General features: G+C 40.1%; 1 protein-coding gene across 6 annotated transcripts in view; it reads right to left on the bottom strand.

Moving 5' to 3' along the window:
* Window positions 1-13,697, bottom strand: part of PRKN (parkin RBR E3 ubiquitin protein ligase) — a 1,248,399-nt gene that overhangs the window by 788,976 nt on the left and 445,726 nt on the right. For 5 of the 6 annotated variants that reach the window (XM_077813311.1, XM_077813309.1, XM_077813310.1 and 2 more), the window contains one exon: window positions 9,127-9,367. In XM_077813311.1, coding sequence (XP_077669437.1) covers window positions 9,127-9,367 — 241 coding nt within the window. The remainder of the gene's footprint in view (window positions 1-9,126; window positions 9,368-13,697) is intronic. The other variant, XM_077813307.1, reaches the window with a different exon arrangement.

Consider the following 13,697-nt stretch of genomic DNA (forward strand, 5'->3'; position numbering starts at 1 on the left):
TAGGCCCCAAATGAACATATACTCAAATATTATACCATACTATGTATTTTCTTTTAAATGAAAGCCAATTAAAGGATTTAACCCTATTATTAGAAAAACTGCCAGTGCTCCAAATCATAAAATATCATAGAAACCTGACTAGTTACATGAATTCATCTGGTGAAACAATACATTTGCCATGTACCAGATGAATTATTCCATTTGCTTGTAGAACAATCGAGCTTCCTTTAAATGAATACCTGTCTAAAGAACTGAATTACCATACAGTTTTGCAACTATGCATTAAATACAATATTACTGCATAAAGAGAAAAAACCAAATTCAATCCAGATGTATTCATACAAAAGTGAAAAAAAAAAGTAAACTCAATGTAAATACTTTAGTGATTGCTTGTCATTAGACCTAGAGCTTGATAAAGCTTTGAAAAAAATGAGCTAATTATTTAATGTAAACTGAACAGGATACTGTTTTACCCACTTCAGTTGTTGATTCACACTGATCAGCATGGACCTACAGTAGATTTAATCCATGGATTTATTTTATCATTAATCCATCAATGATTTCTCCCAATAAGCAAGGGGGAAAAAAACCAGAAAACTCTTTATACAGAGTAGTTTCCTTTTGAAAAGTGCTCGTAAATGACAGAGAAATCTGCTTAGAACACTTTTTTTTCTTTTTAAAATGTATGGTAAATTTTAGATATCCAGTTTTCTGACACAGCAGGCTAAAACAGGTCATGAGCAAAAAATAATTGCATCGTTGTACTTGTCTTCATTTTGTCTGGTTCAGTTGTTGAGCAGTTATAGGGGTTCATGTCCCACAGTATCAGTATAGATGTTCATGCAATGCTGGAGGCCATTTTGGATGGATCAGTGCCCACGTTTTGATGATATTCTCAAGGAGATGATGAGAAAAAACAGCAGTATATTTTAGATCTAGGAGTACTCAGACTAATGCCATATTAAAATGGGGAAGTAGAGATGAACATCATACTGTTACCTGACCTGGAACTAATTTGACAGTATATGTTTAGAATTACTTGTCACATTTCTAAAACTACTTCAAAAACTTGGGTTGCCCACTTGCTTCAAGCAAAATTGGGACACAAAGCACTTTCCTATCCTTTACAGGCTTTCTAACAATTCAAAGCACACTAAGTTATTTTATTGCTGTATTTAAGTGAGAAGATGTTTTCAAAAATGTCTTATAGATTATAAAATACCATAAGATTTGTAACAATTAGAGGGACAAGTGGCGTTCAGCCTCCCGAGATTGAGCAATAACAGGTCTGTGATGCCCTTACATGTTTGGGGCGCCAAGTGCTACACTGACTGGCTCAGCGTGTGTCTACCCTACGCTGACAGGTGCGGGTAACCTGTTGAACCCCATTCGTGATGGGGATCGGGGATTGCAATTATTCCCCATGAATGAGGAATTCCCAGTAAGTGCGGGTTATAAACTCACGTTGATTAAGTCCCTGCCCTTTGTACACAACTTCTTAGAGGGACAAGTGGCATTCAGCCACCCGAGATTGAGCAATAACAGGTCTGTGATGCCCTTAAATGTCCGGGGCTGCACGCGCGCTACACTGACTGGGTCAGCGTGTGTCTACCCTACGCCGACAGATGCGGGTAGCCCGTTGAACCCCATTCGTGATGGGGATCGGGGATTGCAATTATTCCCCATGAATGAGGAATTCCCAGTAAGTGTGAGTCCCTGCCCTTTGTACACAACACAAATATATTCATATTTCAAACAACAGTCATAAAACTACAGTAATATCCTGAATTAAATATAAATGTTCTTACACCTCACCAGATTACATTATTCTACCCGCCCTTACTCAAACTTTCTAGCATTACACAGGAAGGATGCCTTGAACATAGACTCTGCAGCTCTAGCGAGGCCTTTACTACTAGTATGAAGAAGAAGCAATCCCAAACTTGAGTGTCTTATTCCTATTTTTTACCTCTTTCTACGCCTGTATCAATGGACACTTGTGCACCTCTTATGCTTTCCTAAGGCAGGATTAATGGAAAAAGGCCTTCTGACACAGTGGCAGCAGCTAAACTGGGCTTAGGGCTAACCCCATTGGTGTGCTAGCTATTGTATTTATTTGCTTTGACCCTTCTTCCAGCCATTCTTTGTAGTTTCTAGTTTATGTTCATTAATATCAACTTCCCAACTACCTATGTGTTTTGGAGGCGTGGCCTATTTCACCACAATGAAAGCTGATACTTTATTACCACCTAGGAACATGGTTATCAATGAGGTATCTGTGTCTAGTATGATGGTGTCAACCTGCCCTATCATCTACAGCCCTGAGTGATTAAACTTATCCTGATTTCCACCAGTCTGGCAGGAGACAGTACAACTACAGACTGAGAAGGTGCAGGGTGGTGGTAGAATGTGATTTTGGCTGAATGAAGACAAGATGAAGCTGCTTATAGACTCATTTGGACTGTGATGTATATAGTGTCATACACATGATTGGGACTTCTTGTGTGCTTCACAATGCATGTGAAGATAAAAGGGAATATCTGAGGACAGAATGGATCAAGGACAATAAAGGTTTTAAGTCTGTTTACAAACAACCACCTAGTCCACTTCTTGATGCTTGTGCAGGGTCCATTACATGATGCCTTGTGCACCCGCATTCTCAAGCTGCCTCGGGAATACAGGGGGGCAGGGAGGCTGATTAATGGTGTTGACTAACTGGAGTTGATGCTGCACCTTGGGCCAGGTGAGTGAAATGAAACTTAGTCTGGTATGATTTCTGTAAAAGAAATATGGTGGACTTGTCATTTTCTGTTTGTTGTAATTATCCACTGTAATTCCAGACCTCAGTATGTGACCAAACAAAGCTTTATTAAAGGTAAGCATATTTGGGCAGTTCAACACCTTTACAAAGGTGAGGAGGTGTGGAAAACAAAACAAGCAAGTACAAAATAGCAACAGGTACATGACAGGGATATAATAGTGAAAAAATCTCCAAACATCAAAGAGCAAAATAAACTGAAAATAGCGATGCTCAGTTTTATATATCATTAAGTTATCGGTTCTTTCCTCTGTATTGGAATGGAAGTAGAATGCAGCAGATATTGCTTATGGTGTCTCATTGACTAGCTCCCCTATAGCCAGAGATGTACACAGCTGAAGGACATGCTACCACTGAGGTGTTGGAAGCGATGGCATTGAGTATAGGTAGGTAGATGGTTTGCATAGAACAGATTTGAGTCAACTAACTCACAATCCCCATAAGTCTTTCAAGTAGGTCACACTGAAAAGCCATGTCTCACTTTCTCATCTCTCAATCATGGTGGAGTCACTTTGCCAGCATCTCTTTCATCTCAGGTTCACTTCTCCTCCAACTCCAACTGTTCCTTTCTTCTCTTTTCAGTCATCCCTATGTCCTTACATTGATGCCTGAGCTCCTTGCTGCGGTGCTGGTCTGCCCATTGGAAGCAAATCATATGTGCCCAGATCCTCCACTCCTTGTCCCTCAGATTCTGCAGCCTTTGGCTCACAGAGAGCAGACTCTTTGGCATCCTCCCATCCCTCTCTGAATCTGAAGATATCTTAGGGGTTTTAACATAGCAAAATAAAAGTTTGTGAATGTTCTTGAGTCCCAGTATGGTCTTATACACTTTCTACATAGCTGCATACATGGCAACTTTTATCTCAAATGCCATCCCTTTTGCTAGCTCACAATGGTAGCTACCTTCTGCAGATTGCAAGCTTGATTAAAGCATATTCCAAGAAAAAGAGCTGTGAGTTACCAAAATCCTCCCACTTCCAAAAATGTCACTTTGATAGTGGAGACTTTAAGAGGAGGGAGGGGGCATTCCCTGTGACACAGAACATTGGCGATTATTTTAAACTTATTCCAGGCCATTATGCCCTTAGATGATGTAGTTCTGTTGGGGATCCAAGAATAAAAAAGAACGTATTTATTCCATGCCTCTTGGTAGAGACCTTCTGGCTATACAGGGGAAATCCTTCTGTGACTTGTACTGGGTAAATGACTGGAGCGAGTTTGAGTGTTACAGAGGAAGCAGACGGAGGTTTCCTCGTCCAGAAATCTGACAGACCTCCTGCAATTTCTATTGAGTGAAAAATTCTGCTTTATCAAGAATGGAGCAAAATAGGATCTCCAACCTACTGGCTACTATGATAGTGAGTACACATGTTGCCTTAACGTGTTCTCCAGCCCTGGGGTGTTCTTCATAATACCTTTAAGGATCGTGTTCACACAAGTTATATTTTGCTTGGGCTGTGGCTGCAATGCTTTTTAACTTTAATTTTTCTTTTATTCTGGCAATGCTTTTTTATTAATAAACTGCTACCATTAGCTGAACCTTTTCAATTCCCCCTCCCACTTCTTTGCCATGTAGAGCAGAGTGGCCAGTCACAAGGAAAGGAAAAATTGATGTAAAACGGGATGTATGTCATACAGCTATGTCTGTCCATGGTTAAAGCACGAGCCAAGTTTAGCCAACATATTTTGTAATATTCTTTATAATAATAACAAAAATGGTTGTGCCCATCTTATCCAGATGAAATATTGCGTTCTCCTCTGGTTCTTCAATGAGGGAGGTGATTTGAGCTTCTAACACCTGGTCTACTCTTAAGACTTAGGCTGATGGATATAAAAAAAATCACACCTCTGAGCATCATAGCTATGCCAACCTAACCACCAGTGTTGACGCAACTAGTGATAACAGCTAATTTATACCCCATCATTTTATATGTATAGTTGGGATTATGTTTTCCAATGTGCATTACTTTGCATTTATCAACACTGAATTTCATCTGGCATTTTGTTGCCCAGTCACCCAATTTTGTGAGATCCCTTTGCAACTCTTCACAGTCTGTTTTGGACGTAACTCTCTGAGTAGTTTTGTATCGTCTGCAAATTTTGCCACCTCAAGACTAACATGGCTGCTACTCTGAAACCTTTTTTTCCAGATCATTTATGAATATGTTGAATAGGACTGGGCCCAGTACAGACCCCTGTGGGACACCACTATTTACCTCTCTACATTCTGAAAACTAACCTTTATTCCTATCCTTTGTTTCCTATCTCTTAACCAGTTACCAATCCATGAGAGAACCTTCCCTCTTATCCCATGACAGCTTACTTTTCTTAAGACCCTTTGGCAAGGGACCTTGTCAAAGGCTTTCTGAAAATCTAAGTACACTATATCCACTGGATCTCCTTGTCCACATGCTTGTTGACCCCCTCAAAGAATTCTAGTAGATTAGTGAGGCATGATTTCCCTTTACCAAAACCAAGTTGACTCTTCCCCAACAAATTATGTGCATCTATGTGTCTGACAATTTTGTTCCTTAGTATAGTTTCAACTAGTTTGCCCGGTACTGAAGTCAGGTTTATTGACCTGTAATTGCCGGGATCACCTCTGGAGCCTTTTTAAAAATTGGCATCACATTAGCTATCCTCCAGTCATTTGGTACAGACGCTGATTTAAATGATAAGTTACAAATCACAGTTACAGTTCTGCAATTTCACATTTGAGTTCCTTCAGAACGCTTGGGTAAATACCATCTGGTCCTGGTAACTTATTACTGTTTAATTTATCAATTTGTTTCAAAACCTCCTCTAATGACACCTCAATCTGGGACAGTTCCTCAGATCTGTCACCAAAAAAGAATGGCTCAGGTTTGGGATTCTCCCTCACATATTCAGCTGTGAAGACTGATGCAAAGAATTCATTTAGTTTCTCCAAAATGGCCTTATCGTCCTTGAGTGCTCCATTAGCATCTCAATCATCCAGTCACCGCACTGGTTGCTTAGCAGGCTTCCTGCTTATGATGTATTTAAAGCAATTTTTGCTATTGCTTTTAGAGTCTTTGGCTAGCTGTTCTTCAAATTCTTTTTTAGCCTTCCTAATTATATTTTTACATTTCACTTGCCAGAGTTTATGCTCCTTTCAATTTTCCTCACTAGGATTTAACTTCAATTTTTTACAAGGATGCTTTTTTGCCTCTCACTGCTTCTTTTACTTTGTTGATTAGCCACGGTTGCACTTTTTTGTTTCTCTTACTATGTTTTTTAATTAGGGGTATACATTTAAGTTGAGCCTCTATGATGGCATCTTTAAAAAGTTTCCATGCAGCTTGCAGGAGTTTCACTTTTGGCACTGCACATTTTAATTTCTGTTTAACTAACTTCCTCTTTTTGTGCAGTCCCCTTTTCTGAAATTAAATGCTACCACGTTGGGCTGCTGTGGTGTTTTCCCTGCTAGAGAAATGTTAAATTTAATTATACAATAGTCACTATTACCAAGTGGTGCAGCTATATTCACCTATTGGACCAGATCTGGTGCTCCACTTAAGATTAAATCAGCAATTGCTTCTCCTCTTGTGGGTTCCAGGACTAGCTGCTCCAAGAAACAGTTATTTAAAATGACTTATATAATATAAATATTTGTATAATAGCACTACCGTACAGTGAATGTTTCCCCTCCCGTTGACTGACTGGTGACATTCTGTACTTTGACTACTAAATACCTTAAGAACATCTTTCTGAGAGAATCTTTCTGAAGATAATAGATTTCAACAGTCCTTTCTAGTCAGAAACCAAGGTTTTTGTGCCAAAAGAAAACAGAATCATCCTGCAGTAAGAGAAAGAAGTATGTAAGTCTTTGGAAGAAGCTGGATCATGTCGGAGACTACTGGTACTGTTCTGAAAGAATCACTCAGCATATTAGAGTAGATGGTAATAAAGAATTAAAGGAGACCTTCACCTCTAAGTCACAGACTTAATCTGTCATCTGCCCACTGCTTTGTGGCCTACTGTATGTGCACTGAGTTGATGTTTTGGTTCTAAGTTGCAAAAATCACCATCACAACTGACAGCCTTTTGAGCAGCCTCAGTAGAAAGGCAATTGACTGAATAGTTTTTGTGACTAAACTGCTTTCTGACCCACAGGAGTGAGGCAAACTATTGAGGAGGTAAATGAAAGCTCTCATTGCAGCTGCATATGATATATTTCTTTTGTGGGGGGGTGTGGGGGGGAATGAAGGAGTTCATGCTCTACTACTATCAGTCTGATACATTTCACCAGCATTACACTCACTTAAAGAAAAAGGCAGAAATCAGTAAACAGGAATCAGATGTTTCAACCCTCAACAATGCAGGTGACTGTGCAGCCACCAATCAACTAGAAGCAGATTTTTTCTTTACCTCTTTAATAATAGTGAGACTCATAGCAAACTGAGTAGAAAAGACCACCACAGAGTACCCGTCATTAACAACTAGCCAGGCAGAAGTATCACTCAGAGCTAATCTACACTGAAAAGTTAGGTTGATCCAGATATGTCACTCAGGGGAGTGAAAAAATCCACGCCCTATCAGTGATGTATTTAGGCAGACATAATCCCCAGCACTAGGTGGATGGAAAAATTCTTCTGTCGACCTCGTTACTGCCTCTAAAGAAGGTGAATTAACTATAGCAATAGGAGAACCCCTCTCATTGCTTCAGTGAGTGTCTACACTGAAGCGCTACAGCTGTGCTGCTATAGTGTTTTAAATGTATATATAGCCTTGGTAAAACTGTCTCTTTATTTTGTTCATAAAATAAAGAAACTATTTAGCTGCATCACAGATAGACCTAGTCCACTGACACGGGCAATCTACATTCAGTTACATTATCATCCTGCCATTGGGGGTCCTTGCTATGACAAATGAGCACACTTTGTTTTGTCAGAGGCCACATGGAGATTGCGGAGTGTGAAAGAGACACAACTCCGTGAAAATATGCAGATGTGCCACAAAAACCCTTAAATGTGTGTAAACTGCTCTGTGATGTCAGGCAACGTTATTAAGTTTATGTAAATATTGTATTTAGGGACAAACAAAAAATAAATAAACAGAAGAATCCAGCAGTTCACATCACAGTGCTTCAGATAGCAAGCCCAATCTCATCATATGTGCCCCAACTGATCAGATTTAAATTAGCATGCACCCCTCTTGTCTCATTACTCATTCAGAATGTGAGATGTGCATCATTAAGCTAGGCACTAATTTGTTTGTAAACTGCACTCATTCATCATTAGTTGGCAGTGAGAGGTTGATCAAGTCAGTTGTGGAACACTTCTGTGACCCATCCATGAATTGTGCACTTTCTTCATGATTTACTTTACGACACTCTCCAAATGTTATTTTAACAGTTTTGGTAATCCATATATTGTAAAGATGATTCTTTTGGTCAGGTTAATCTCAGAGGTTTCGGTTTGCCTTATTTCTAGAATTGGACTCTTCTGCTTCTTCAAAAAGGTGTTTGTGTATTGATCTTTTAAACAGCATCTTCAACGAATTACCAAAAAAAGTCACTTCAGTACTGTCGCATTCCACAGAGAAATTGCTACTCATTTAGGAAATGCATAGTTTTCGGTGGGGATTATAGTAAGGATGTTGCCTCTTAGAAGATTGAAATACTATTTTAGGGATCCTTCTTGGAAAAAGTGAGGCCTGGGAATCTCTTTCAAAATTCAGATTAATTATTCATACACTGGCTCTTTGCCAATTTGCCTGTTACTTCATTCATGCCAGATATAGGTGGCAGGAATGAAGTATGGATATTGTAAACTGTAATTTTGTGAATAAGAACTTTTTAAATCCATACCGTAACTCATCTGTCCTTATATGTTCATTTGTGTTTGTTGTGTCTTTACAAAACTTTCATAGAAGTATTTTAATAAAATTTGTGAACATAAAACTGCCATAAAACTTGTAAATTAGATTAAAATTTCAATGCATCAGCTGTCTAATATTGTAGTCAAGGAAACTGGTTTCAGGTTCAGTTACAAGAATAGACGGCGGTTGCTTGTTTTATTCATCCATAATACTAAATAGTATTATAAAAGTTAAGAAAAGGAAGAGCAAACCATTCTGTTCATCCCCCAGGCATAGGTACGACGTACTCTACTAGAAGACACATCGAAAGCTCAGCTACATATTCACCGTACATTATTGACATTATATTGTTTGTTTAAAAGACTAAAAGAAACTGTGGCTGTGTCATTGCAGAGAACGATCCCACTATGAAGGACAAGTTTGAAATGTCAGTGCTAAGTTTTGAATTGTACAGTCTCGTGAGTTACCTGATTTAGCAGATGGAAGGGAAATGCTGTTGTCTGTAGTATCCAGAATAGCAGCCAGCCCTGCAGAATAAGATGGGAGGACGCTGGTACTAAGGTCTACACGGGTTAGACTTTCAGGCTCTTTTTCCATGCCTCCTAGAATACCTCCAGCGTTGGCAGTTTCAACGTCAGTCCTTTTCTGACCACTGTCTAGGGGACTCTGAACAATATGAACTATACTCTGCTGGGCCAGGTCACAGTTCTGAAAAACAAAAACAAAATCCCAAAATATGATTGACACATAAAGAAAAAATTCACTCTGTCTCCAATTTGGTATTTGTTAAGACACTTTCAATCCATTTCATGTGCAATTTCAATGAGCATTAACAGAGATCAAAGAAAAGTGACAAGTATAAATTGCAAGAATTAGGATTACTTGCACTGGCAACAGGTTCACAATGCTTACAAATTCTAAATATTTAAAAAAGAAATGGTGGACCAGAGCCAACAGCTCTGAATAATTCTGTTGGAGGATGAACAGAGAGAAGTTTTAAGTCAGATGCTAAGAAAATTCAATCTATAAAATGTATTTTTACAGACAATGATGAAAAACGTTTATAATATGAATATTTAATAAAGCACAGGTGTCCCCTTTTTTACTAACAGTAATAAACAGTAACAGTTAAAAGTGTTCACACCAATGCTTGAATTAGTGTGTGTGAGGGATAAATGAAGTAATGCCATCCTCCCACTTCTTGCTGCTACATGTTGGAAAACTGAAAAAAAATTGCAGTGCATTGTCATTTTATTTTTTTTTCAATTAAAACACTGTGCATGATATATAGGGGTAAACACTACAGTTATATCATTTTAGTTAATCATTCTAGACTTCCACACATTTTTTTGGAAGCTATGTTGTTTAGACTAAGAAAGTAGGCTCAAAACTTTTTTTCTGTATTTACAGTTGCTATTAATTAAAACAAACTTAAAAGAGAAAACAAAATAAAGCTTTCAAAAGTGAAATAAAGAAAGTTATATGTCAGTTAATAATAAGAAGTATATGTATTAAATGTAACTTGGAAATCTGAAAAGTTTGTCAAAACCTGATAATTAAATTCAACAAATATAATCCATAGTAATCCTATTATTCTGACAAAGGGTTGATCTTGCTTTATCCTACTAGTCTTAAGAAACAGCCATTGTCCAAACAGATCTTAAAAGAGATGCTTTTTATGATATTCAAAGACCATTGCCAACACTAATTCTAAAGTCAGAAATATAAATATTTTCAACAATTATTTTGTTCCTTAAATTTAAATGTCAAACTATTTTTTCTCAAGTATTATTAACAAAAACAAACCATAAATCAAGTTTTCCCATATACATATACATAGTGTGAAAAAGTTCCTCATCTGCCTTGGTGGGTCCTGCACTTATTGATGGATTTGCTCGCCTCAGAGATTCACAGCAGCCCTCAGTTTGGCCACTTTTGCTAGTGACTCAAACCTGCCGTTCACTTAGCTAACCTCATCACTGGCCAGCATGGGGGAACGGAAGGAGAACAATCCCTGCAGTCTCTGCTGATCCACCTAGTGGGTTTGGGGACAGGCCAGGGACCTTCCCCTCTGGTGGAACCCACAGTCCAGGACAACTCCTCCTGTATCCAATAGGGAGTTGGGGGGAACCCGGGCCCGCCCTCTACTCCAGGTTCCAGCCCAGGGCCCTGTGGATCACAGCTGCCTACTGTGTTTCTTGTAACAGCTGTGGGACAGCTACAACTCCCTGGGCTACTTCCCCATGGCCTCCTCCCAACACCTTCTTTATCCTCACTACAGGACCTTTCTCCTGATGCCAGATAGCATTTGTACTCCTCAGATCTCCAGCAGCACACCCTCTCACTCTCACCTCCTTGCACACACCTCACTGACTGAAGGGTGCCCTGATTAGCCTGCCTGTCTTAATTGATTCTAGCAGCTTCTTCATTGGCTCCAGGTGTCCTAATTAGCCTGCCTGCCTTAATTGGCTCCATCAAGTTCCTGATTGTTCTGGAACCTCCCCTGTTACCGTAACCAGGGAAAAGGGACCTGCTTAATCTGGGGCTAATATATCTGCATCCTATCAATCTCCTGTAGCCATCTGGCCCAACCCTGTCACAATACCTATATGTGATATTTTGTAAAGTAATTCCAAATACACAGTCTGAGTTATTTTAAAACTGCTTTTTCCTCTGAAATCCACCAAGTAGTTATAAACCCAAGTAATTAATTAAGAAACATTTTTTTCAAGTTTACCATACACTTCTGTTTGAAACAAGCTCAGATAATAATAAACTCTTTAGGATTTTAATCTCTACATTTTAAAATCAAGATATTGCTTTCCTTTCTCTGAGCTTCTCATAATTCAGGTGGTGAAGTTACTGCATGTGCTCCCTCAGACATGCTTCCTTATATTTTTTTGCGCCCATGGACCACAGCTTCCTGTTGAAGCAGAATGAACTATTCTCATGTGGTATCACAAATTTGTTTTTTATCCCCACATTCCATATAATAAGTTCCAGGGTCAATTTTGACAATCATGTTGGGTTCAATCATGAGCCACCTAATGTGCCTGTGCAGGGGGAAGAAGGGTAGAAGGTGTCCTGATAATTATTTATTTGCTCCCAATGTACCTTATCAATTTAACCTGGTATTAGATATCAATTCTATACGAATTCTTCAGCTCTTTCCACAGTTCACATTCAGTTGGGATCTTGAGAATCAGAGGGAACTTGTAGTTCAGTTAAAGATGTCACAATCATGATAATCTTTTCTAGTAGTGCAAAACAGTTTCTCTATTCAGCCTGAAAGAAAGGGACACTGCTTGTTTTTCTACAGGTCTTGGATTTTCAAAAAGCCTTCCTTTCCCTGAGCAGCCAGCTGGAATGGCATCTCAGTCGGCAAGTCTTTCCAGATGTTCTTCATGTTATGGGAAGCAACCAACATTTTTAAGGCCAGATAGGGCTTTTCACCCAATTGAGGGGTGCACCCACTTGTTATGTCTCCTCTCTCAAAAAGATCCCAGATGAATCAGCACATTTCCCGCAAGAAACCAATGAAATAAACAAATTACCATCTCATGACTGTTCCAATAATTTAACAGTCCTTCAGATTACTGGGATTTCACTTGTTATAGTTCTTGGATTCACAATGCATATTGCTCTCTGAACACCTGGTTTTCACTCAGCATTTCTTTTTCTCCATCCCCCTCATTTGCTTGTAAACCAGATGTCCATCTTGAAACCTTTACAGCTCTGAGTGGTCCTTTCTGCTTTGCATAAGATAGGTTCTGAGTAGTGCTGACCTATTCACAGTTTTTAGCAGAAATTGTTCTCCAGGTGTTACCTCTGAAGGCCCAGGCCTGTCTTTAGCATTATGACTGAGTTATATATAATGCCTAGCTCAGGGGTCTCAAACACGCAGCTCGCGGGCCACACGCAGCCCACGGAGTTATTCCCTAGCCTAGCTAAACAGAAATAAACTTGGATGTACCCCCAAAGAACCATTTTGCTAACCCTTCTCAGCTTCATCACATTGGCTCTGTGTAAACTGGTGTGATCTCGGTGGACAGTTGATTGTTTTGGAGGGAAGGGATGAACAATTATTTTGCAGGTTCACCCAGTTGTGCTGGCATACCATCTTACACAGGTGGAGTAACGTAGCTGTCCCACAATGGCCCTGCAGATTTCTGTGTTGGGGCAAAGCAATGGCAGTTAATATATTGTGATACAGCATGACCAGAGGGCAGCAGGAGAGTGTTAGAAGGGAGCCTTATTCCCTGTAGAGGGAAGAAAGTTTGCTATAAATTAATTAAAGCACCTGAAGCCAATTAAAGCACCTGAAGCCAGTCACATGATAACCCCCCTCCCCCCGCTTCAATCAGACAAGAGGAGGAGTTGAAGCAGAGTGGATTAGTGTTGGAGCAGAGAGCAGTTTGGAGGAGTTGAAGCAGAGTGGATTGGCATTGGAGCAAAGAGCAGTTTTGAGGAGTTGAAACAGAGTGGATTGGTGTTGGAGCAGAGAGCAGTTTGGAGGGAAGGAGAGGAGAGTTTGGAGAAGTGCTGTGGTGGGCTAAGAAGACCAAGACCCTAGGTAAAGGGACACCTGGTTTGTGCAGAGGGAGGGCAGGAAGCCCCACAAGCTGAAGGGCAGGAGAGGGAAGTAGCCCAGGGGAAGGAACCGCTAGTTCTAGTGGTTTACCGCTATCCCTAGGGCCCCTGGGCTGGGGCCTGGAGTAGAGGGTGGCCCTGGGTCCCTCCCTCTCCACTCCCCTCCTCTAGGACACTAGTGGGGCAGTTAATACCCCAGTTCAGGAGCAAGAAATGGTGCCCTGAAACCCCCCCCCCGAAGAGAAAGTGCGAGACCCATCATAGTAGTGCCGGCAATTTGCCACAATACAGATGGTCTGTATTAACTTTAGCTGGTTACCCTTGTGGGTTTGGGTAGAATGGGAGAATCCTGAAAAACTGGGCCAGATCCTCTGCCCCACTTTCTCTCTGCTCCCTCCAACTCTGTGGTGGTAATCATCTTAGAAATGCTGTACACCGGGGTGCCCAA

The sequence above is a fragment of the Eretmochelys imbricata genome, chromosome 3 (genome assembly GCF_965152235.1).
Source record: "Eretmochelys imbricata isolate rEreImb1 chromosome 3, rEreImb1.hap1, whole genome shotgun sequence".
Taxonomy (NCBI): domain Eukaryota; kingdom Metazoa; phylum Chordata; order Testudines; family Cheloniidae; genus Eretmochelys; species Eretmochelys imbricata.